At 41.5% G+C, this 22,083-nt stretch overlaps 2 protein-coding genes across 2 annotated transcripts in view; both read right to left on the reverse strand.

The window, feature by feature from the left end:
* igfals (insulin-like growth factor binding protein, acid labile subunit) lies at positions 1–5,068 on the reverse strand. The gene is made up of 3 exons (XM_068003066.1): positions 4,983–5,068; positions 3,474–3,574; positions 1–1,814 (listed from the first exon to the last, which is right to left on the reverse strand). Exons 1-3 carry the CDS (start codon positions 5,066–5,068, stop codon positions 1–3), a joined length of 2,001 nt encoding a protein of 666 aa, XP_067859167.1.
* A 9,361-nt stretch (positions 5,069–14,429) lies between these two features.
* LOC137340551 (WW domain-binding protein 2-like) overlaps positions 14,430–22,083 on the reverse strand; it is a 30,493-nt gene continuing 22,839 nt past the window's right edge. Inside the window, exon 10 of the mRNA XM_068003067.1 lies at positions 14,430–14,512. Within this exon, the coding sequence (XP_067859168.1) occupies positions 14,430–14,512 (83 nt within the window). The remainder of the gene's footprint in view (positions 14,513–22,083) is intronic.

The raw sequence follows: 22,083 nt of genomic DNA on the forward strand, positions 1-22,083 counted from the left end.
TCAGCAATTACCAAAGTAGTCCTCACTGATGTCTCTCAGATCTGTACTAGCAATGGTTTGTGGGCTTGCACATGTGATGTTGTTGTATATGTACATGATTGTATGAGATTCATCTCCTTCTACTGCTGATTCGAAATAACGAGGAGCAACATTGGGATTCTCCAGACAGTAATCCCTGAGTGACTTCAACAAGCAGTCGCAGTGCCACTTGTTACCCTCCAACAATAGTTGCTCTAATTGTGATGACTGCTCCAAAAATTGACCTGGGAAATACCTTATAGAGTTGCCCCTAAGGTTCAGATATTTCAACTTGGTCAATGGTGTAAAAGTATGATTATAGAAAAACTCAATAAAGTTGTCTGATAAATCAAGCCAAGAGAGACGTTGAAGAGGCTGATAGGTGGTATCAGAAATGTATGCAAGTTCATTGCACTTGAGTAGAAGATATTCCAGATTTGGTATACCTGTGAAGGCCTGAGGAGATAGCTGTATCAGTTTGTTATACCTCAAATCCAGTTCCAAAAGCTCTTGTAAGTTACTGAGGCTCTGATTGTCAATAACTGAAATGTGATTGTTTTGCATGAAGAGTCTTCGAAGGCTGATCAATCCAGAAAATGTGTTTGGTTGAATTCTACTGACTGCGTTGTTTTCTAAATGCAGGCTATGAAGATTAGGAAGACCTTTGAATGCACATTCTGGTAAATTCTTTAAAGAGTTACTGGATAGATTCAGTACAGCTACCTCACGAAGGCCAACAAATACCCCAGGTTTGATCTCCTGAATCTGATTATTGTTCAGAGTGAGGACTTCCAATTGTACTAAGCCATCAAATATGTTTTCAGAAAGGCTTTTGATTTTGTTGTACCCAAGTTGGAGTTCCTCCAGAAACTGAAGTTCTCTGAATGTCCTGTGCCTTAACCCTGTGATGGAATTGTTGAGCAACCGAAGCACATGTAGATTTAGGAGTCCAGAGAATGTTTCTTCATGTAATACAGTAAGGCGATTATGGGACAAGTCTAACCATCTGAGAGATTTCATTCCCATAAAAGCTCTAGGTACGATGGTGCTGATCTGGTTATAACTCATATAAAGCTTCTGGAGCTTTTGCAGCTTCACAAAGATGTTCCCTTTTATGCCTCTCAACAGGTTTCCTGACAAATCAAGTTGCTTCAGCTCTGTCAAACTGATAAAAAGTTGGGACTGCAGGTAAATTAACCTATTTCCTGCCAAAATAAGCTCCTTTAAGTTTGGTAAATCATGAAACCCCGCAGCAGGCAAAACTGCCAGATTATTCCATCCCAGATTTAGGTACCAGAGATGGGAGAGGCCAGAAAACAACCCATCTTCAATTTTACCAAAGTTGTTATTGTTCAGACTAAGCGAGCCAAGAGCTGGAGTGTGGAGGAATGCATTTGGTACCAGGTATTTCAATTTGTTCCTTTCCAAATGCAGGTGAACCAGTAGTTTCAAACCCCAGAAGGCATGTTGCTCAACACTAACTATGTAGCCATTCTCCAGGTTCAAGAAGTCCAGATTAGACAGGTTCCTGAAAGCATGGGATGGAAGAACTGTGAAGTTGTTACAGTCAAACCAAACCGCTTTAGCATTAACTGGTATATCTTTAGGAATGCTGGTAAGATTACGAGAGCTGCAGTAGACATTCAGTTCCTCACTGTAGTCATCAAAAATACAGGTGCACACTTGGGGGCATTTGAAATTTTCATCATCTGACTGTTCCTCTGGTGGTAATTGTGATACTGTTCCCAACAGCGGGATGAACCTCAGACAAACAATAACCGATACGACGCAAAATTCTAAAAAAAAAATAAAAATAACACAACATGCAATCAGAGAATATCAATCATTCAGAATTTGGGTAATGCTTATATTATAATCATATCACTTTGAAAAGGATCATTAAAATAAATTAACCATCTCCATGTTAAGTCGGGGGCTGCTTATTAGGGACAGGAGCATTATTACCATGTAACATCCAATGTATTATTCTGCTGCTAAGGTGCAGCTGAATGTAACTTCACCTGTCCCTTTACGACCATAAGATCTGACTATGCATCCTGAGGGCAATTAGAGTCCAGTTGCTCTCAGGCACATACTAAGATAAGTTAGAGGGGATTGTTTCACTGGAGATTCTTTGCTAATACTTTTTTTAAACATTGCTTTGCATCTGTCATGTCAGAAATGTGAAGTATATTAAATATAATTGAGCAATGTCATCACGTAGTTGTAATATCAAATCTCTGCATTATTTTTTCTATAGCAAAGGAAAATAACTTTAATTGGGAAATATAACAGAATAAATTTTATTCCTATAATACCACTGTTAAAAAGGACTACCACCGTACTCTTAGCATTTTTATTTAGGGCTTTGTTCAATTATGGGTTTTTTCAGTCCCCATTAACAGATACAGGAATTCTGTGATATATGAAAACAAGTCTTCCCAGATTTTCTCATTACATGCAATCTAAGATAAACGATAACTGTCCTCCTATTTTGTATTACATAGAGCCATAGTGACCAACTTTACCAGCTTGGGTCATCCTTCAAATTAAAAAAAATAGCAAGATATATAGAAAAATGTATTCATCCTTCAAATTAGACATTACACCGAGGTCCTACTGAGACAGTTTGGGTGAACGTTAAGGATCTCGTGACACTATTTGACGAGGACAGAGTTTTCCTCATGCCTTGGGCAAAAGTGTCAACCAACACCACCAGAAGAAAACCAGATTAACAGGCCATTCATCTCATTGCTGCTTGTGAGACAGTGATGGTGCAGAATGGCTGTTGTGTTTACCTATACCAGGGGTGGCATTAGAGTCATGCGACACTTGCAATTGCATGGGGCCCTAAGCCAGTCAGGTGCCCTGGGCAGTTCCAGTGATATGTTTAAGAACCTCGACTTTATCGACATCGGGGCCCCAAACCGAACCTTTGCATGGGGCCCCCGCAAGGCAAAACTGCGTGAAACACTTTGAAACTTTTCAAACACGTTATATGGCGGTGTATAAATGCAAGTTTACTTCTTATTTTCTCTTTTTTCTATAGCAGATTTTAAAAAGAAGGGCTTATTCTGACATTTGTCTGAAAAAATATTTTCCATCATAGAAAGAAATTGGTGGAACTCCTACAAAATGATTCATTCAAATTGGTTTCCAAATTCCAACAAAAAAAATTCCATATCTTTGAAGAGATTCTTAACCACTATTAGTATATTGATCTTTTTCCAGCAGTTTCTTTCTCATTTCAAATATATGAAATCTTCACGAACCAGTGACAGTGGGATCTTTATCTTAGGCAAACACTACAAAATTGTGGGGAGGAGAAAAAAATCACACGCAACAAATCATGCACAATGTAGAAATCCATCGTATGTTCTGGTGTAGAAAACAAGTATTAGCTATTAATAAATCCCCTCCTCATCCCACCCCCCTCCAAAAAAACCCCATCTTACCCACAGATTTGCTCATTTTGTTACGAAGCTTTTTCTGCAAAAAGTAATTTCCCAGTCTTCTTGTGTCCAGGTCAGATGATGCAGGTAAAGGAGACAACCAACTGTGTACAGAATTATGGCCTTATTTTAGAAAAACTTCAGCGTCAATGGGATAGCTTCTTTCCACCTGTTAACCAGAACAACAGTCCAAACATCCCATTCTTTTTCTTCTTATTACAGAAATCTTTTGACTCCCCCGCTGATCAGTGGACTGTGTTGATGACCAAATGGCAGTAAGCCAAAATGGGGTCAGCAGAAAAATAAACATCTGGCACACGGTAAGGAAAGAATCAATAGTGTTTACTTAGTGCATCCACATGTGGCAATATTTAGCTACTTTGCAGCCACAAAGCACGCTGCCAACGCAATGTTCCCTCTGGACACCAGGTACATTCAGTAAAAAACCTGACAAGATCACACTGTCTGGACAGGGGAAAATTCTTATTTAAAGCATTATGCAATCTTGTCAGTTTTGTCTCCATTTAACACCAAAGTGAATGATACCATTAAAATGTGTGGTAACAGTAGTTTATGATATTAACTGTTGTGATCTTATCCGGTATTTGCTCGACACATAAAGTTGTGATTATAACAACAATTTGCATTTTTGTAGCAATTCTCACGTCAAGAGTGCTATACCAGGAGGTGAGGATTTGAGTATGGGAGCAAGGATGTCTTATTACAGTTATACAGGGCCTTGGTGAGACCACACCTAGAGTATTGTGTGCAGTTTTGGTCTCCTTACCTAAGAAAGGATATACTTGCCATAGAGGGAGTGCAGCGAATGTTCACCAGACTGATCCCGGGGATGGCAGGACTGTCATATGAGGAGAGATTGGGTCAACTCAGTCTGTATTCACTCGAGTTTAAAAGAATAAGAGGGGATCTCATTGAAACATATAAAATTCTGACAGGGCTAGGCAGACTGGATGCAGGGAGGATGTTTCCCCTGCCTGGGGGTCCAGAACGAGAGGTCACAGTCTCAGGATACGGGGTAGGATATTTAGGACTGAGATGAGGAGAAATTTCTTCACTCAGAGGGTGGTGAACCTATGGAATTCTCTACCACAGAAGGCTGTGGAGGCCAAGTCACTGAATATACTTAAGAAGGAGCTAGATGGATTTTTAGACACAAAAGGCATCAAGGGGTATGGAGAGAGAGTGGGAACATGGTTTGAAATAAAGGATCAGCCTTGATCATATTGAATGGTGAGGCTGGCTCGAAGGGCCGAATGGCCTACTCCTGCTCCTATTTTCTATGTTTCTATTCCAAACAGGTTGATCTGGGATGGACTACAGTGGGCTGAGTTGAGTAAGGGATTTTTTCAGTCCATTCCCCCATTACCCTGAACTACTCTTGTCTCCTGCTGGGCATTCTCCTCACATCCTGGTATAGCACTCTTGACGTGAGAAATGCTACAAAAATGCAAATTGTTGTTATAATCACAACTTTATGTGTAGAGCAAATACCGGATAAGATCACACCAGTTAATATCATAAACGCTAGTTTTGGATTGGACTACTTCACTTTCTAGCTTAATGAAGAATTCTATCATGTTATGGTCACTCTTCCCTAAAGGACCCTGCACAACAAGATTATTAATTAACCCCTTCTCATTGCACAATACCCAATCTAGAATAGCCTGTTCCCTGGTTGGCTCCTCAATGTACTGGTCTAAAAAAACCATCTCGTACACACTCCAGGAATTCATCCTCCACAGTATTATTGCTAATTTGGTTTGGCCAGTCTATATATAGATTAAAGTCACCCATGATTACTATAGTATCCCTGTTACATGCATCTCTAATTTCCTGTTTGATCCCATCCCCTTCATTACCACTACTGTTTGGAGGCTTATAGACAACTCCCACCAGCGTTTTCTGCCCCTTGGTGCTTCTTAACTCCACCCAGACTGATTCTACATCTTGATTTTCTGAGCCTATATCCTTTCACACTATTGCTCTGATTTCATCCTTCACTAACAACGCCACCCCACCTCTTTTTCCTTTTTGCGTGTCCTTCTTAAATATCGCATACCCTTGGATATTCAGTTCCTAGCCTTGGTCACCCTGCAGCCATGTCTCCGTAATTGCAATTATATCGTATCCGTTTACATCTATTTGCGCTGTTAATTCGTCTACCTTATTATGAATGCTTCGTGCGTACAGATACAGTGCCTTTAGATCTATCTTTTTATCATTTTTAGACATCTTAACATCTTTTGTACTATGGCCCTATTTGTCTCATTACCATTTTTTCTTAACCGGACCCTCTTTGTTAGTGCACTCTTTTGTTTGTACGCTCTGTCCCTTCCTGACAGAATCAGGTTCTCCTTACCCCAATCACTTTCCTGCACTGTTTCTTTGTCTTTTCTCTTTCGCATTCTAGATTTCCCTCCACCGGGACACCCCCCCCCCCCCTTATTTAATTTAAAGCCCGATCTACCTCCCTAGTTATTCGATTCGCTAGAACTCTGGTCCCAGCATGGTTCAGGTGTAGTCCACCCAACGGAACAACTCTATCTTTCCCCAGTACTGTTGCCAGTGCCCCACGAATTGAAATCCACTTCTCCCACACCAATCTTTGAGCCACGCATTCATCTCTCTGATCTTATTTACCCTGTGCCAATTTGCTCGTGGCTCAGGTAATAATCCAGAGATTATTATCTTTGTGGTTCTGCTTTTTAATTTAGTCCCTAGCTGCTCAAACTCTCTCAGCAGAACCTTTTTCTTAGTCCTACCTATGTCGTTGGTACCTACGTGGACCACGACAACTGGACCCTCCCCCTCCCACTCCAAGTTCTTCTCCAGCCCAGAGAAGATGTTACAGATGATACATATCTGAAATGAACTATAATGCTCTAACCTTTATTGCCATTTCAGCATTTCAGTTTATTATCATTATATTTAACGGTTGGTTATTTTTGCAATATCTAGCAGGAATTGGGCTCCAATTGACCTCCAGATGTCAATTGGTGCCTCTAAGGGAAAGGCTACATTACTCACAGCTGCACCTTAGAAGCATAATAATAGATTCTGTGTTGTATGATAATACTCCTATCCTTAGAAAACATTGTATCCTCTGACTTACTGTGAGCATTGCCCCAGCAGTTCTGTTAGTCTTCATCAAGTTACCTTTGTATGAATTAGAACTTTAACCACTTTTTTTTATTATATGCAAATGACTTGCCAAGATTTACATTATGAATAATATTTTTCTTGAAATGATAACGAGTGGATATATTTTTTAGCAAATTAGACTCCCCTAGATTTGAGTAATTACCTTGCATAATGTCAGGTTCCACATGTACGCTGACGACACCCAGCTCTGCTTCACCACCACCTCTCTCGACCCCTCCACCGTCTCTCATTTGTCACACTGCTTGCCCGATGAGCAAAAATTTCCTCCAACTAAATATTGGGAAGACTGAAGTCATTGTCTTTGGCCCCTGCCACAAACTCCATTCCCTAGCCATCGATTCCATCCCTCTCCCTGGCCACTGTCTGAAGCTGAACCAGACCGTTCGTAATCTTGGTATCCTCTTTGACCCTGAGATGAGCTACCGACCACATATCCACTCCATCACCAAGACCGCCTACTTCCACCTCCGTAACGTCGCCCGTCTCCACCCCTGTCTCAGCTCATCTGCTGCTGAAACCCTCATCTATGTCTTTGTTACCTCTCGACTCAAATATTCCAATGCTCTCCTGGCCTGCATCCCACCTTCCACCCTCCGTAAACTCTGCTGCCCGTATTCTAGCTCGTACCAAGTCTCGTTCACCCATCACCCCTGTGCTCACTGACCTACATTGGCTCCCAGTCTGAGAACGCCTCAATTTTAAAATTCTCATCCTACCTTACCTCTGTAACCTCCTCCAGCCCTACAACCCTCCAAGATCTCTGTGCTCCTCCAAATCTTGCCTCTTGCACTTCCCTGATTTTAATCGCTCCACCATTGGCAGCCGTGCCTTCAGCTGCCTAGGCCCTAAGCTCTGGAATTTCTTCCCTAAACCTCTCCGGCTCTCTATCTCTCTCTCCTCCTTTAGGATGCTCCTTAAAACCTACCTCTTTGACCAAGCTTTTGGTCACCTGTCCTAATATCTTCTTATGTGGCTCAAGGTGTCAAATCTTGTTTGATAACACTCCTGTGAAGCACCTTGGGACTTTTTACTACATTAAAGGCGCTATATAAATGCAAGTTGTTGTTAATAAATGAACCGTATCATTACAATTAAAAGAGTAACTTCTTAACATCTATAATAATTGAAGGAATACTCCAGGGAAGGGAGACAAAATTAAATTGTTGTAATCCTTATTCCAATATCACCCAGCTTGTCAGATAAGAAACGAAGATAAATCATATTTGTGTTTTGTATTGTACACAGAATGACTCGGATGTATGGAGATGGTAGCACCCATAATGCAGTTACTTCAGAAAAAGTGTCAAGGGAGGGCAATATGTTACTGTAATAAAATGTAATTCTAAATCAGCATTTGCTTCAATAGTGAAGTCTTGGGTGCAGGATTTTGGTGTCAAGCACTCCCATGTAATCAATCATTGTATTCTCGCTCAGTGGCACTAGAAGAATGAGAGGAGGAACAGAATAAAGGCTTTGCCTTAAAATCAAATTAAAGATCCACTTCATTGCAATCATTTCGTTAAAATTCACAGTAAACATCAAAATAAATAGATCCTGAAAAAGAAGCAATTTAAATTATTTGTATTTTGAGACACTAAATTGCACAGTTGGTTGGATCAAATTTGAAATGACTGCTCTTTATCCGTGTACTATTCCAATTCCTTTAAGCAACACCTATTTGTTAGAACCAGCTTACCTATTCAGACAATGTCAGTCTGAAATTGCATGCGTGATTGAGGTTAACAGTCTACATTAACAAGAACTCCAGCCCTGATAATGTCCTGGTGATAACATTCAGTTAATGTTAGGAAAGAACTTCTCCAACGGTCAAGGCTACTGATGTCAGAAAATTCTGGAAAGATCGCTGTGATAATACAGTACATGAAGGTAGCATTGACAGAATTATTTTGGTAAATTTAAGAGTTTAACCCCCAAATTTCCCCCAATTTCTTCTCTCCTCTCTTGACAGTAGTGACTTATGCTGGACTAAAACTTGCCCAAGTGGCCATTCTTTATTTATGAACCAATATGGGGAGTGTTGACAGTCTATAAAACTGGGGTGCAGTCGAGCTCAAGCCAGTTATCACCCTAATTTCCTATTCTCCCACTGTAAGCTTCAGCTGGAGATCAGCAGAAATCCCAGAGAAACAAAGTAAACAGCTGTATAAGTACCATTGGAGCAAAAATCATAACTTCTTAAGTATAACAAAACATCAAAAAGCAGATTAAATGACTATCATGGGCTACAAAAATACTTCTCAATTAGTTAGCTTCCACTTGAAGTATACCACTGCTTGTATTATAAAAATTATATTAATGTTGCTGTCGAATAGGATAGAACAGCTTTCCAACTTTTGGCATCTAATCCTAACATCAAGCACTCCCAGATAAGGGACAGTAAAAGCCAGACTCAGAGAAGTGCTCTATCTCTACTGTCCCATCAATCAACCTCACATTTAGTTGACATAATACTGCAACAGTGTGAAGTTTTCCATATCAGCCATTCTTGAGTAAGACTGACAAGTTAGTGCCAAATTTTGAACTGTGGACCACAAATTGATTGAGACTACCCAAGCTCAACTCACTGACCATATTTAGAGTAGCCCAAGACTAGAGGAGAGTTTCCTTTCATTGGTCAAGACTGCAATTGAGCCCAGATCTCAGTAGTGTGGGAACCTGTCCTTCATCCAAAGAACGATGGGGTAGATTTTGACTTTGGCCAATATTCTAAAACATGTGATAACAAATTGGCAGTTCCTTTTACATCACTCCCGATTTTTATTTCCATTGACTGGTATGAGAAAATAGATCCTATTGTATTATTATGAAATAGACTGTGAGTTGTGACAGTCCACAAACTGGCTTGTCTGACTTTAATGCACATTGTTGATGCCTGCATCTTGTGGCCTTTCTTTTTATAGTTGCGTGAATACACTGAGGGAGAAATTGATCCCTGTCGCACCTGTTTTTTTTGGGTGCAAAGTTCATGTCAGGGGCACCAATTTCCGAGCGCAATCTTGCTCGCCCGATTCCCCCACCCCACCCCATTTTAAGTGCATCGGCTGCCAAATTGGCTTGTTTTAGGACCCAATGCCAAATTCAGCAAAAACTGGGTAGAGCATGTTCATTTTTTCCGGGTCTACAGCAGTCTAACCAGTGGTCCTTAAAGAACAGGAAAGTTTTTGTTTTTTTTTACTTACTGTAATGTGAAGCCAGGAGGAGCAAGAGCGCAGGCCGCTGTTGACCCGAGCTCAACTCCCAGCAAGCTGCATCAGGACGCCCAACTGCCGTCCGCAGCTCGCCTGCTTTATAGACGTGAAGCCTGAGGCCCAACTTGGAGCGAACCTCAGGCCTGTCTTCGGGCGTGCGTTCCAGACGTGCCGCCCACTTTCAGTCGGTTCGAGGAGCAAATCCAATTTCTCACAGCCACTTTATTTTAAAGCACAACACTTCGACATAGCTCAAACCCAAAATCAGTTCCACGAAGAAAAAGTGATCAAAGAAAGTGTGACCAAAGAACAGTGTGGCCCTCACTCCTTCAGCTCTATTGTTTTTTAAAGGCTACATATCTTCCTTGTTAATTTTGGTTCAATTGGTCATGTAGCAAGAACGTGGGCAGGGAACTAATGACCAGGCCTGTCTCAATGTGCACAACAGGTTGCTCCTCAGCACCTCCCCATTCAGAATGCTTGAGATCACTCAATGAATGACTGAGCTTGTGTCTCTTCACTGTGTGGCATGACAGGTTTGTACAATGCTTTGACATCGCACTCAGTGCTTGGTATGATCAAACCAAGAACATTTTTCATTTCACAGTATTGCTTGAACCTTTAAAAATGTCCTATTTTCAGTGCAGAAATGTTACTGCAGTCCCGAAAAGGTTAAATGTCGCTCGTATTAACAGTGATGTGCAGCCTAGAATGGCAGCTTTTCTGAGCTGGAAATGGAGAATATAATGAATATTTGTAACGGATTAAACTCACTGAACCCTGAAAATGTTGACTGTGAAAGGGAGCTATTTAAAGTGCCTGTAGATTTACATTTAACAAGACTTTGGCTCCAATCAGCCCCTAAGGTAAATATTTAAAATTTGTTTCTGCATTGCTGCTCTTTTGAATTGTTGATTCTAACATAAGAACATAAGAAATAGGAGCAGGAGCAGGCCATACAAGCCCCTGGAGCCTGTTCCGCCATTCAGTCAGATCGTGGCTGAATTTCTACCTCAGCTCCACTTTCCCACCCCATCTCCATATTCCTTGACTCCCTTAGTGTACAAAAATCTATCAATCTCAGTCTTGAATATACTCAATGACTGAGTATCCACAGCCCTCTTGGGTAGAGAATTTTAAAGATTCACAACCCTCTGAGTGAAGAAATTTTTCCTCTCCGGGTCCTAAATGGCTGACCTCCTATCTTGAGGCTATGACCCCTGGTTCTAGACTCTCCAGCCAGGGGAAACAGCCGCTTAGCATCTACCTCGTCAAATCCTATAAGAATTTTAGATGTTTCAATGAAATCACCTCTCATTCTTCTAAACTCCAGAGAATATAGACCCATTTTACTCACTCTCTCCTCCTAGGACAACCCTCTCATCCCAGGAGTCAATCTAGTGAACCTTTATTGCACCCCCTCTAAGGTAAGTATATCCTTCCTTAGGTAAGGAGACCAAAACTGTACTCAGTACTCTAGGTGTGATCTCAACAGAGCCCGATATAATTGCAGCAAGACCTCCTTACTCTTATACTCCAACCCCCTTGTAATAAAGGCTAATATACCATTTGTCTTCCTAATTGCTTGCTGTACCTGCATGTTAACTTTCTGTGTTTCATGTACAAGGACACCCAGATCCCTTTGACTACCAACATTTCTTAGTCTCTCATCTTTTAAAAAATATTCTGTTTTTCTATTCTTCCTACCTAAGTGGATAATTTCACATTTCCTAAATTATACTCCATCTGCCAGCTTCTTGCCCACTCATTTAACCTATGTAAATCCCTTTGCAGTGTCCTTGCGTCCTCCTCACAGCTTACATTCCCATCTAGCTTTGTATCGTCAGCAAACTTGGATACATTGCACTCGGTCCCCTCATCTAAGTCATTGATATATATTGTAAACAGCTGAGGCCCCCTTGCAGCTCCCCACTAGTTACAACCTGCCAATCCAAAAATGGCCTGTTTACTCCTACTCTCTTTTCTGTCCATTAACCAATACTCAATCCATGCTAGTATATTACCCCCAATCCAATGAGCCCTAATCTTGTGTAATAACTTCTTGCGTGGTACCTTATCGAATGCCTTTTGAAAATCCAAATATACTACATCCACTGGTTCCCCCTTATCTACCCAGCTAGTTACATCCTCAAAAAACTCGAATAGATTTGTCAAACATGATTTCCCTTTCATAAAACTGTGATGACTCTGCCTAATCATATTATGATTTTCTAAGTGCCCTGTTACTACGTCCTTAATAATAGATTCTAGCATTTTCCCTACCACTGATGTCAGGCTAACTGGCCTATAGTTCCCTGTTTTCTCTCCCTCTCCTCTCTTGAATAGCAGGGTTACATTTGCTACCTTCCAATCCACGGGGACTGTTCTAGAATCTAGGGAATTCTGGAAGATCAAAACCAATGCATCCACTATCTCCGCAGCCACCTCTTTTAAAAAGCTAGGATGTAGAGCATCAGGTCCTGGGGATTTGTCAGCTTTTAGTCCCATTAATTTCTCCAGTACTTTTTCTTTACTAATATTAATTACGTTAAGTTTCTCACTCTCAATAGACCCTTGGTTCCCAATATTTCCGGTATCTTTTGTGTCTTCTACTGTGAAGACAGGTACAAAGGGGTCAATTTTTGGATGACCGAGCGGGTGAATTCGTGGCGGGGGGGGCTCCTAAAATTGGGGATTCCCGGAGTGGGTCCGGAGCCTGGCTCCAACCCGCCCACTTCCGGGTTCCCCAGTGACGCGAATCGGTGCGCGCGCAGCCCCCGCATGCGGGACTCCCACCGGCAATCAAAGCCGGCGGGATCCCACTTAAGATCATTATCTGGGTACTTGAGGTCGTTTACACACCTCATTAGTTGGAGATTTTAGGAGGATTCGGATTTTGGACTACCCAGAGCGTGTTTCCCATGCTGGGGGAGACACTCCCTGTTTAAACAGACATGTTGCAACCAGCAGCTAGTGGCAACTGCAAAGGTCCATTTAACAGGTGCGGGGTAAACCCTCATTCATTGCAGCAGGGCACTCTGTCACCTCAGACAAAGTTTGGCCTGTCACACCATTGTCTCCACATTCCAAATTATTAAATCATATCCTAAACTCTGCTGTCCAAAAACATTTACCTACTTTGTGGACCCCCTCACACTCACACCGTCAGGATGGGGGTGGGGTCCATTGCTGCATTCATCACTCCATTGGAGGACGAGCAACATCACCCAGCCTCCTCAGGCATGTCGTCCACCTCCGCCACGTGGAGCTACACAACACAGTGCTGCGCAACAGGCACCTGCACAAAGTAGTCGTGCAACTACACATACACCCACTGTAGGGTGACCCAATGGGTGGCATCAAGGGTGTTCATGGAGAACCTCATGAAAGGGCCTTATTGCACAAGCCAGTCAAGAATGGCCAAGACGTGGCAGTAGTGGTGACAATATAATATGTAATATGAATTGATCAGAAATCAAATATAAGTAAAAACCATGACAAACTCTCAAACACCCTTGTGCATCCCCTTCATGCTCACAGCACGTTTGCCTTACGCTTTCTACTACACATACGTGATGCATGTCCTGTGGCTGCAGCACAGGTAGTGGCAGGTGGGGCGAGGCTGCCCGTGAATGAGATGCATGAGAGGGTGAGTATGAGATAGAGCCATGAGATTGTGTGAGGATTGGGTTGAGTGGTAGTGGTGGGATGAGTACTGGCGAGGTGAGTAAGTGCAGGTAAGATGAGGATGAGCTTTGAGTGAGTGTGAGGAGTGATGTGATAGAGTAGTGTTGGCAGTGCAGAAGGAGATGTGGGGTGGGGGCGGTGATGTGGCAGATGGAGTGTAGGGGAATGAGTAAGTGTACTCACTTCAGCTGACCTACTTAGGTCATTGAAGCGCCTCCTGCACTGTATGCAGGTGCGTGATATGTTGGTGGTGCTGGTGACCTCTCCTCTGCCACCTCGAGCCAGGCCTTCGTGGTGGCAGAGGCAGGCCACTTCCTACCGTCCGCCGGGGAGAAGATCTCTGTCCTCCCCCTCCTCCTCACCCCATCCAGTAGGACCTGGAGTGAGGTATCATTAAACCTGGGAGCAGCCTTCCCCCTAGGCTGCTCCATGCTGTAATTTTGCCTATTTTCTGCAGCATCAGTCAGTGGAGGACTGCCCCTTTAAATAGGGCTCCTCCAGCTGACAGCCTATGATGCGGGTGTGCAGTCCGCCCGCTGCGCAGCTTTCCAGCGCGAAACCCGGAAGCCAAGGTAAGTGGGGAACCCACCTATTTTAATGGGCAGGTTACCCACGCACCCAGTCGACTCCCCCGCTGGCAACCCGCCTCCCTCCTAATATCGGGCCCAAAATATTTGTTTAATGTTTCTGCTATTTCTAATAACTTTCAAACATAAAAGAGGCCTTAATGATGATTTATTTTTCTTTGCAGCGACAATGTATATACATGTTCACTGTCACATCACATCTTAAAAATAATATACAAATGTAAAAGTTTTGTTAATACACTTTAATCGTACCAAAGGAAACTGTGCTTTTTGATCGGCTCCCAACCACCCTTTCAAATAGGATGGAGGATACCATTGTTATCCTTCAGAATATCACACAGCAGCAAGGTGTCTGACAGCAGCAGCAGCAGAGGCACTGAGAGTAAAAAATCCAGCAAAAGAAAGGTTCATTTTAGTGATTCAGAAATCAGATTTGTTACAGCAGAAATGCTGCAAAAATAATGAAAGAATCTGGCTCTGCAAAAAGGTCGCTAAAAACCAACCTGATCGCCATTGTTTGGGATGCCGATTGAAGGCTGGAAGAGTTTGCAGGAAGGAGATTGACATTAGGATGTAGTGAAATAATCTAAAGTGGAAAAAGTGTCCATCCATTCACCAATAAACAAGACTGTCCAAACTATGAGAGTCAAAACTCAGCCAAATGTCGAAGATATAAAGTGTACCCAAAATGGCTGAGGACTTCGGCCTCCAGAATCTACTGTTGTCCGAATCCTCATTTATTCTATTTGATACAAAACATTTAAGTAAGCCAAGTAATGAGATAAATGTATGCATATTGAAATAAAAACAGGTGATTATTCAAAGGTATGGTGTTGCGCTCAAGGTGAGGATGAGATTACAAAGAATATACAGCACTGAAACAGGCCATTCGGCCCAACAGGTCCTCCCACCTTTCTTCATCTAACCCTATCAGCATACCCTTCTACTCCCTTCTCCCTCATGTGTTTATCTAGCTTCCTTAAATGCATCTATGCTATTCGCCTCAACTACTCCTTGTGGTAGCGAGTTCCACATTCTTACCACTCCCTGTGTGAAGAAGTTTCACCTGAATTCCTTATTGGATTTGTAAGTGACTATCTCATATTTATGGCCCCTAGTTCCGGTCTCCCCCACAAGTGGAAACATCTTCTCTACATCTACCCTCTGAAACCCTTTCATTATCTTAAAGACCTCTATCAGGTCACCCCTCAGTCTTCTCTTTTTTTAGAGAAAAGAGCCTCAGCCTATTCAATCTTTCCTGATAGGTATAACCTCTCATTTCTGGTATCATCCTAGTAAATCTTTTTTGCACCTTCTCCAGTGCCCCATAGCCTTTTTATAGTGTGGAGTCCAGAACTGTTCATAATACTCCAAGTGTGGTCTAACCAAGGTTCCGTACAAGTTTAGCATAACTTCTCTGCTTTTCAATTCTATCCCTCTAGAAATGAACCCCAGTGCTCGGTTTGCTTTTTTTATGGTCTTTTAATCTGGGTCGCTACTTTTAGTGATTTGTGATTGAGATATGACCAGCTTTGTATTAATTTATTCAAACCTTTCAGCTCATCCTCACCCTACCTTTGAATAATCACCTGTTTTTTTTATCAATACTACTGGTTATAATTATATTATGTCAAAAAATTGTGATAATTGGGTTGAATTGCAGATATATTGTGAGTGTGTGTGACAATTGTGATAAATCTACAATGAAAAGTAACCATTTAATTGTTTTGACTTGAAAGGTGCAGTGATTTTTAAAATTTTATTTCTTCAACTATAGCTATTTAGAAAGAGAGAACACAAAAATCAGCAACAAGAAAATTAGTTAATAGGTTATTTTAATGGGTAAATAACACAATTTCAAAATAGTGCGTAAAATATTATTAAATAATTACCCTGCATATAAATAGAATTTACAAGTTATTAAAAGCTGTATTAATCTAATCTATAACCTGGTTTCTTTGCACAGAAATTCATAAGACAAATTCAGTACAGAAATACAAATTAACACACCAGTAATAAAACAACCCTGCGAATAGTTTGAACGGACCAGGGAAGAGTCAGCGAGGCTGACCAAGGGTTGATTAAACAGTTACAAAGTCAATACAGAGCATGTCAGTCAGTGCACATTCAGGGTACTGGCAGCAATTCAAGTCTGAAGACAATTGCCAAAACAAACTTCAGATGGCGAACAATGAATTTCTGAAAATCTATGAATATATTTTGTTATATTGACCTCATATGACAGATACAACTAATCAGTGAGAGAGTGGCAAGGGACTCATATAGAACAATAAAATACTGTTCTTATACATCAAAGGGATGATTTAATAAACCTGTTCATTATTTGTGTTCAACCAATTTATCATTAATCTGCCTGATATTGACCTTCTCACGATATGTTTAGGACCTGAGAGGTAAAACTTCTATTAGGAGAAGGGTTCCTTCCTTTTCTAGTAGGTTGAAGATATAGGGGGTGATTTTAACCCCCAGGTACGATGGGTTGGGGGCGGGTGGGTGTTGAAAATAATTGTTTTTTGGGTCGCAACCACAAAATCTTCAGACTTTGCATTCCCAGTGGGAAGCCTATACTTTTATGCGCTGACGTTAAACCCAGAAATAAAGCTGGGTTGCGGTCGCAACCCAAAAAACAACTATTTTCAACTCCCTCCCGCCCCCAACCCACCTGTTCTTGGCATTTAAAATCACCCCCATAATGTCAGATTTTGTTTTTCAAACAACAGTAATTTTACTTGCAATATGACTTTGAGGCTTTTATTTGTTTCCTGTTTCTTGACTTTTGAAAGTGTGATACTGTTATACGTCTTTCAGTTATGACCAGTTTTTCTAATGACAAAAATGGCTTCCTCCTTATCTACCTCCTTTTCATTGTGTTTTTAAGAACATAAGAAACAGGAGCAGGAGCAGGCCAATCGGCCCTTCGAGCCTGCTCCGCAGGACGATTGTCTCTGTTCAATCCCACCCACTGGCTTGTTCAAAGCAACAAACTGCTCCACAATAATGCTCTCCTTCAATCTGTTGAAAATGTGAAAAACATTTGAACACTAGTAGAAATCTGTATGGAACGAGGGAAGGGTGAAGCGATCCAAACCTTGTCTGTATTAATGAGGCTGCAGGTGAGGAGGATTGGGTGATGCTGGTGAGTCAGAACTGGAACCTGAACTGAAACAAAAAAAACCCCAAAGTAATCTGAATTTGGACATTGAGATCGTTTTCCAAATGCAAACATTTTGCTCAGTTTAGGCATTTTCAGGCTAGACTGTCCTTTAAAAATCTTCTATCCATACCCACAGTCATTTTTTTTTTGCTCCATCGTGCCATAAGTTTCCCCTCTGGAATGGACATCTGCAGCTGAAGGCTAAGCAGAGATTGTATGTGTTGTTATTATTTCTACAAATGAATGTCTAGTTGAGTGTGCTCATGGATCTTATTACTAATAGTCAGGGAAACTAGAACTAGTGGACTCATTTATACTTAATATCCTAACGGAGATGGACTAGGAAATTGAAGGATTTGATTCCAGAGCAGTCTACTTGTAGAGAATAGTGGTGGAGCATGTTTCTGGTGAAGCTGGCTAGCGGGGTCTATTTTACCAGCAATCTAACTGCTGATTCTAAATTCCTGAGGGACTTTAGAAGATTGTGAAGGAACGTGATGTTTCAGGTCTTCTGGGATTCTAGTTTTTGGAATGTGCATCCTTGAAAAGGCCAAGAATTGGACATTTCCCCTCTTTTCTATCCACCAATTTAATGCCATCAGATTAGAGTGTAGGTCACAGTGTGTAACTGCTGACTGAATAATGTACTTTGACTCCAACCTCTGAAAGGCATCCCATAGTACACTAATGTGATATTTTCAGTTCCCACATGGCCTCTTTCAATTAAGTCTCCAAAAATAGCAGCATATTTTTGGTTTGTGATGAACATTTGGATGGACTTGAGGATGCCAAAAAAACTTTCTTAATTTTCTTTAAAAAGCCAATTTTAGAGGTCACACTTTTATCTCTCCTGTCCGGTCAGGAGAGGTTTAGTTTTGAATTAATCACATTTATAATTTTATTTTATGGTTAACTCTGTGCATGACAGTAGATTTTTTTTTTCCTTTTTGGTATTCTGTCTGAAAAGGCATGCTGTAAAATTGATTACTTCACTTTTACATTTAAATAAGCAGTGAGCATTCTTGCCTCTAAGTCAGAAGGTGTAGGGTTCAAATCCCAGGTAGTTACGGTGAGTGGAGCTCTGAATTTTGGGTTGATATCCAGCGGGACACTCATGCCTGGTGGGTTTGGGTGCCCCTCCCTGCTCAGCTTTTGGGTTGTGGAAGCCCATTAAACCCTCCTGCTCACTCATCTGGTATAAAGATGGTTATGGCCATGGAAGGAGTATTCACCTTGTGGTCTGTCAGACCGTTAATCAGTCTGCGAATTCTTCCTCTACTTCACACTATTTTCCAAAGGAAAAGTATGAAGATATAACAACAACATTTAAGTAGACATATCCTCAATGGAAGCTGATTAAGGGTCCTGATGTTCTGCTCTCTCTTGTTGATCACTCAGATATCTTTGCATCATGGAACTCACATGCATCTCTTTCTTCCATATCCTACTCCAGCATGTAGAGAGAAATCGTCTTCAGAGAGATGAGCATTATTACAGAGATTTTACTTTGGATTTGGAGCCATTGTTTACATTTGCAAGATTTTGATAAGCACTTCCTGCAGCTACAATAGACTCCATTTCATCTCAAAAAGGACAATACAACAATGAGCCTGTGTACAAAACCAGTCCCAGGTGATTATTACAGGCAGAAGATTTCATAGTGCTGATTTCAGCCAAATCATTTCTTTGTTGGGATGGTGTGGGAGCCATTACAGAGACCCGATTTTCTGCCAGTTCATCTTCAATGGAAAATCTAGGCCCACTGCACTAACTAGTAGCTGCAGAGAGTGGTTCACAGCCATTAGCACTTGTGTGGCACTGCAGGCTGAAAATCACTCTTGAGAGATCTATGTGCATGCGTACTTACATACCTGTGCCCATCTGGTAAACTGAGATCGCAGGTGGGAGTGTCTGGATTCAAAACATTTCTTAAAAAAATTGTGATTAAGGTGTTATGAAATATCCAGGAGTTTCAGCAGATCTATGAGCACTTTTTAAATATGCCTTTAGACTCCATGTGGTGTTGAGCCCAAGTGATGTGAGATGCGTTTTCAATGAGGTCTCGTGCATCTCTGCTCTAGATCCTGAACGAGACCTGACTCTGGAGACACTGTCAACAGGCCTCACAGAGCATTGCAAAGGCGTTTTTGACTGGTGAAGTACCTTGCAAAGCTTGTACACACAAGAGCACACACTACAATTGGACTCCGATGACAGTGATGGCATCTGCTGCTATAAAATTGAAAACTTTACCCAGAATAACCAAATTGCAAAAATTCACAGTGTAGCAGATCCAACACTGCTGGAGCTCGAACCTGTTCAACATAATCCAACACAGCCGTGCCAAGCAGAGTTCTTGGAGGAGGTTGTTCCTTTGTGTTGTCAATAATTTTAGGAACTAATAATGCTACTCACATTAATTTGTGTGGACGTTGAGCCGTTGAATTGATTCTGTGCTTGCTCAATATCTACACATGTAAGGGGATGAAGTTCAACTTCAGCAAAACAGGCAGTAGTTGATCATCCACCCATTATACACCCTGCCCAATCAACTTCAATGGAAAGGAAAATCAGGCCAACCCACTACCGCCCGTTTTGTGCCCCCGTCGAAGTTGAATTTCAGCCCCCTGCACATTTTAGCAGGAATCACTGGGTAGTGACCAGAAGTCGGAACTCCGATTACTTTTGACCCCTCCAGCCCAGGGGCCCTGAGGCCAACTGTAGCCTTCCCACCTTTGTCTTAGCTGAGATCACCTAACTTGACATGGAATAGGGGTCACACCTGAAACCTGCCTGGTCTCTATGAATCAATACCACACCATGTGACGTACCCGCCTACTAAACTATTTAGGGAAAGCCCACTTTTTTATCTCCAGGTTCTCTTTTATTTTAAAAGAAGCCAAAAAGCTGCATTTTGAATTCCTTTTACAAAGCAGCTACAATGGGTTAATGAATGCTCTTGGGGGGTTTTTGCAACTTATAAAACAAACTTTTAAATGAAACTTGGAGAAGAGTGGATGGGTGAAATCACTCTTCCTAGAACTGATAATCTAAACTCTATTTGCTATCCCTTATGTTTGCCATCTCCTGATTTCCTGATCTGTTTAATGTGCACTACCTAGAATCTGTATCCCTGCATATCAAGTTTCCTGATGTTTTAAAACTTTGGAATTAAGAGAAATTTTTGAAAGTTTAATCATTAATTCATTTTAGATAAAGTGTGTTCTGGGTACTGAATGTTTCCAAGAGTTTCACATTGTTTCACCTCTGGGACCTTGACATAAATCCAGCCCAGGCCAAGAGCGGTGAAAGTCTCCTCTCTTCCCTAGCTGTAAGAGTCCCACGTGAAATTAGTCTGGATTGTTTCAATCCTTGGCTGATGAGTGAATTCTGGCTTCCATGGGATGTGGGCCCTGGTGATCATTGCCCCAATGTCCTGTTCTAGATTTTATGGAAGAGTAGAGCATGTGCTGACTGTTCATAATTTGATATAAGCATTTGAAGATTGATTGCAGTCTAACATTTGATTTTTGTGTTCTGGTCCAGGGGCTACTGGACATTTCGACCACAACCCATTCTGTTGGCTCTTTTCTTCAGGAGCTCCTGATGCAGAGTGATCTCTAGGTTTTGGTATTGCCAACACAGGATGATTTTGTACTCCTTTTTTTATGCTGTGCCACCATTTCAGAATTGTTTATCATGTTCTTCCTTTTGTTTAGGCTCAATGGTTTCAAATTTTTGTATTTTAATAAAGGAAGAAAAGAAAGAACTTGCATATACAATATATAGCACCATTCATAACCTCAGGATGCCCCAAATCGCTTTACGGTCAGTGAAGTACTTTTGTAGTCACTGTTGTAAAGTGGGGAAATGAGGCAGCCAATTTGTGCACAGCAAGCTCCCACAAACAGCATTGAAATAAATGACCAGAACATCTGCCTTAGGTGTTGGTTGAGAGATAAGTGTTGGCCAGGACAACTCCCCTGCTCTTCATCAAATAGTGCCATGGTCTCTTTTACATCTACCTGAGAGGGTAGATGGAGCTTAGGTTTAACATCTCATCTGAAAGTCTGCAGCTCCAACAGTGTAGCACTCCTTCAGTACTGCACTGAATTGCCAGACTAGGTGACCAAAAGCTTGGTCAAAGAGGTAGGTTTTAAGGAGCGTTTTAAAGAAGGAGAGAGAGGTAGAGCAGTGGAGAGGTTTAGAGAGGGAATTCCAGAGCTTAGGGCCTAGGCAGCTGAAGGCACAGCCGCCAATGGTGGAGCGATGAAAATTGGGGATGCGCAAGAAGCAAGAATTGGAGGAGCACAGAGATCTCGGAGGATTGTAGGGCTGGAGGAGATTAGAAAGATAGAGAGGGGTGAGGCCATGGAGGCATTTGAAAACAAGGATAAGAATTTTAAAATCGAGGCGTTCCCAGACTTGTGCGAATGTTAGAACCTTGGATGAGAAAAAATAACTACAATCAGATCTAGATGCAATGGGGAAATGGGCCTGCGTTTGGCAGATGTCATTTAATATGGATAAATGTAGTGTTATGCAGGTGGGTAGGACAAATGCCAAGCTTGCATATACCATGCAGGGTTCTGAACTAAAGATTGTTGAGCGAGAAAGAGACTTGGGTATTATAGTACATGAACCTCAAAAGGTTCATGACTAACGCTGCAAGACTATAGCAAAAACAAATAGAGTATTAGGATGCAATGCTAGGACGATCCAATATGAAACGAAAAGCACTATATTGTCCTTGTATAAGATCTTGATTTGGC

The sequence above is a fragment of the Heptranchias perlo genome, chromosome 22, assembly GCF_035084215.1.
Source record: "Heptranchias perlo isolate sHepPer1 chromosome 22, sHepPer1.hap1, whole genome shotgun sequence".
Taxonomy (NCBI): Eukaryota; Metazoa; Chordata; class Chondrichthyes; order Hexanchiformes; family Hexanchidae; genus Heptranchias; species Heptranchias perlo.

What these genes read in the sequence shown, in the direction of transcription:
- igfals (XM_068003066.1), bottom strand. Translation starts at nt 5,068, where the DNA reads ATGATAGAATTCTTCATTAAGCTAGAAAGTGAAGTAGTCCAATCCAAA. An exon ending in AACTGGTGTGATCTTATCCG is followed by an intron (nt 3,575 to 4,982) that starts GTATTTGCTCTA and finishes TTCTGTACACAG; the next exon opens with TTGGTTGTCTCCTTTACCTG. An exon ending in CAAAATGAGCAAATCTGTGG is followed by an intron (nt 1,815 to 3,473) that starts GTAAGATGGGGT and finishes TTTTTTTTTTAG; the next exon opens with AATTTTGCGTCGTATCGGTT.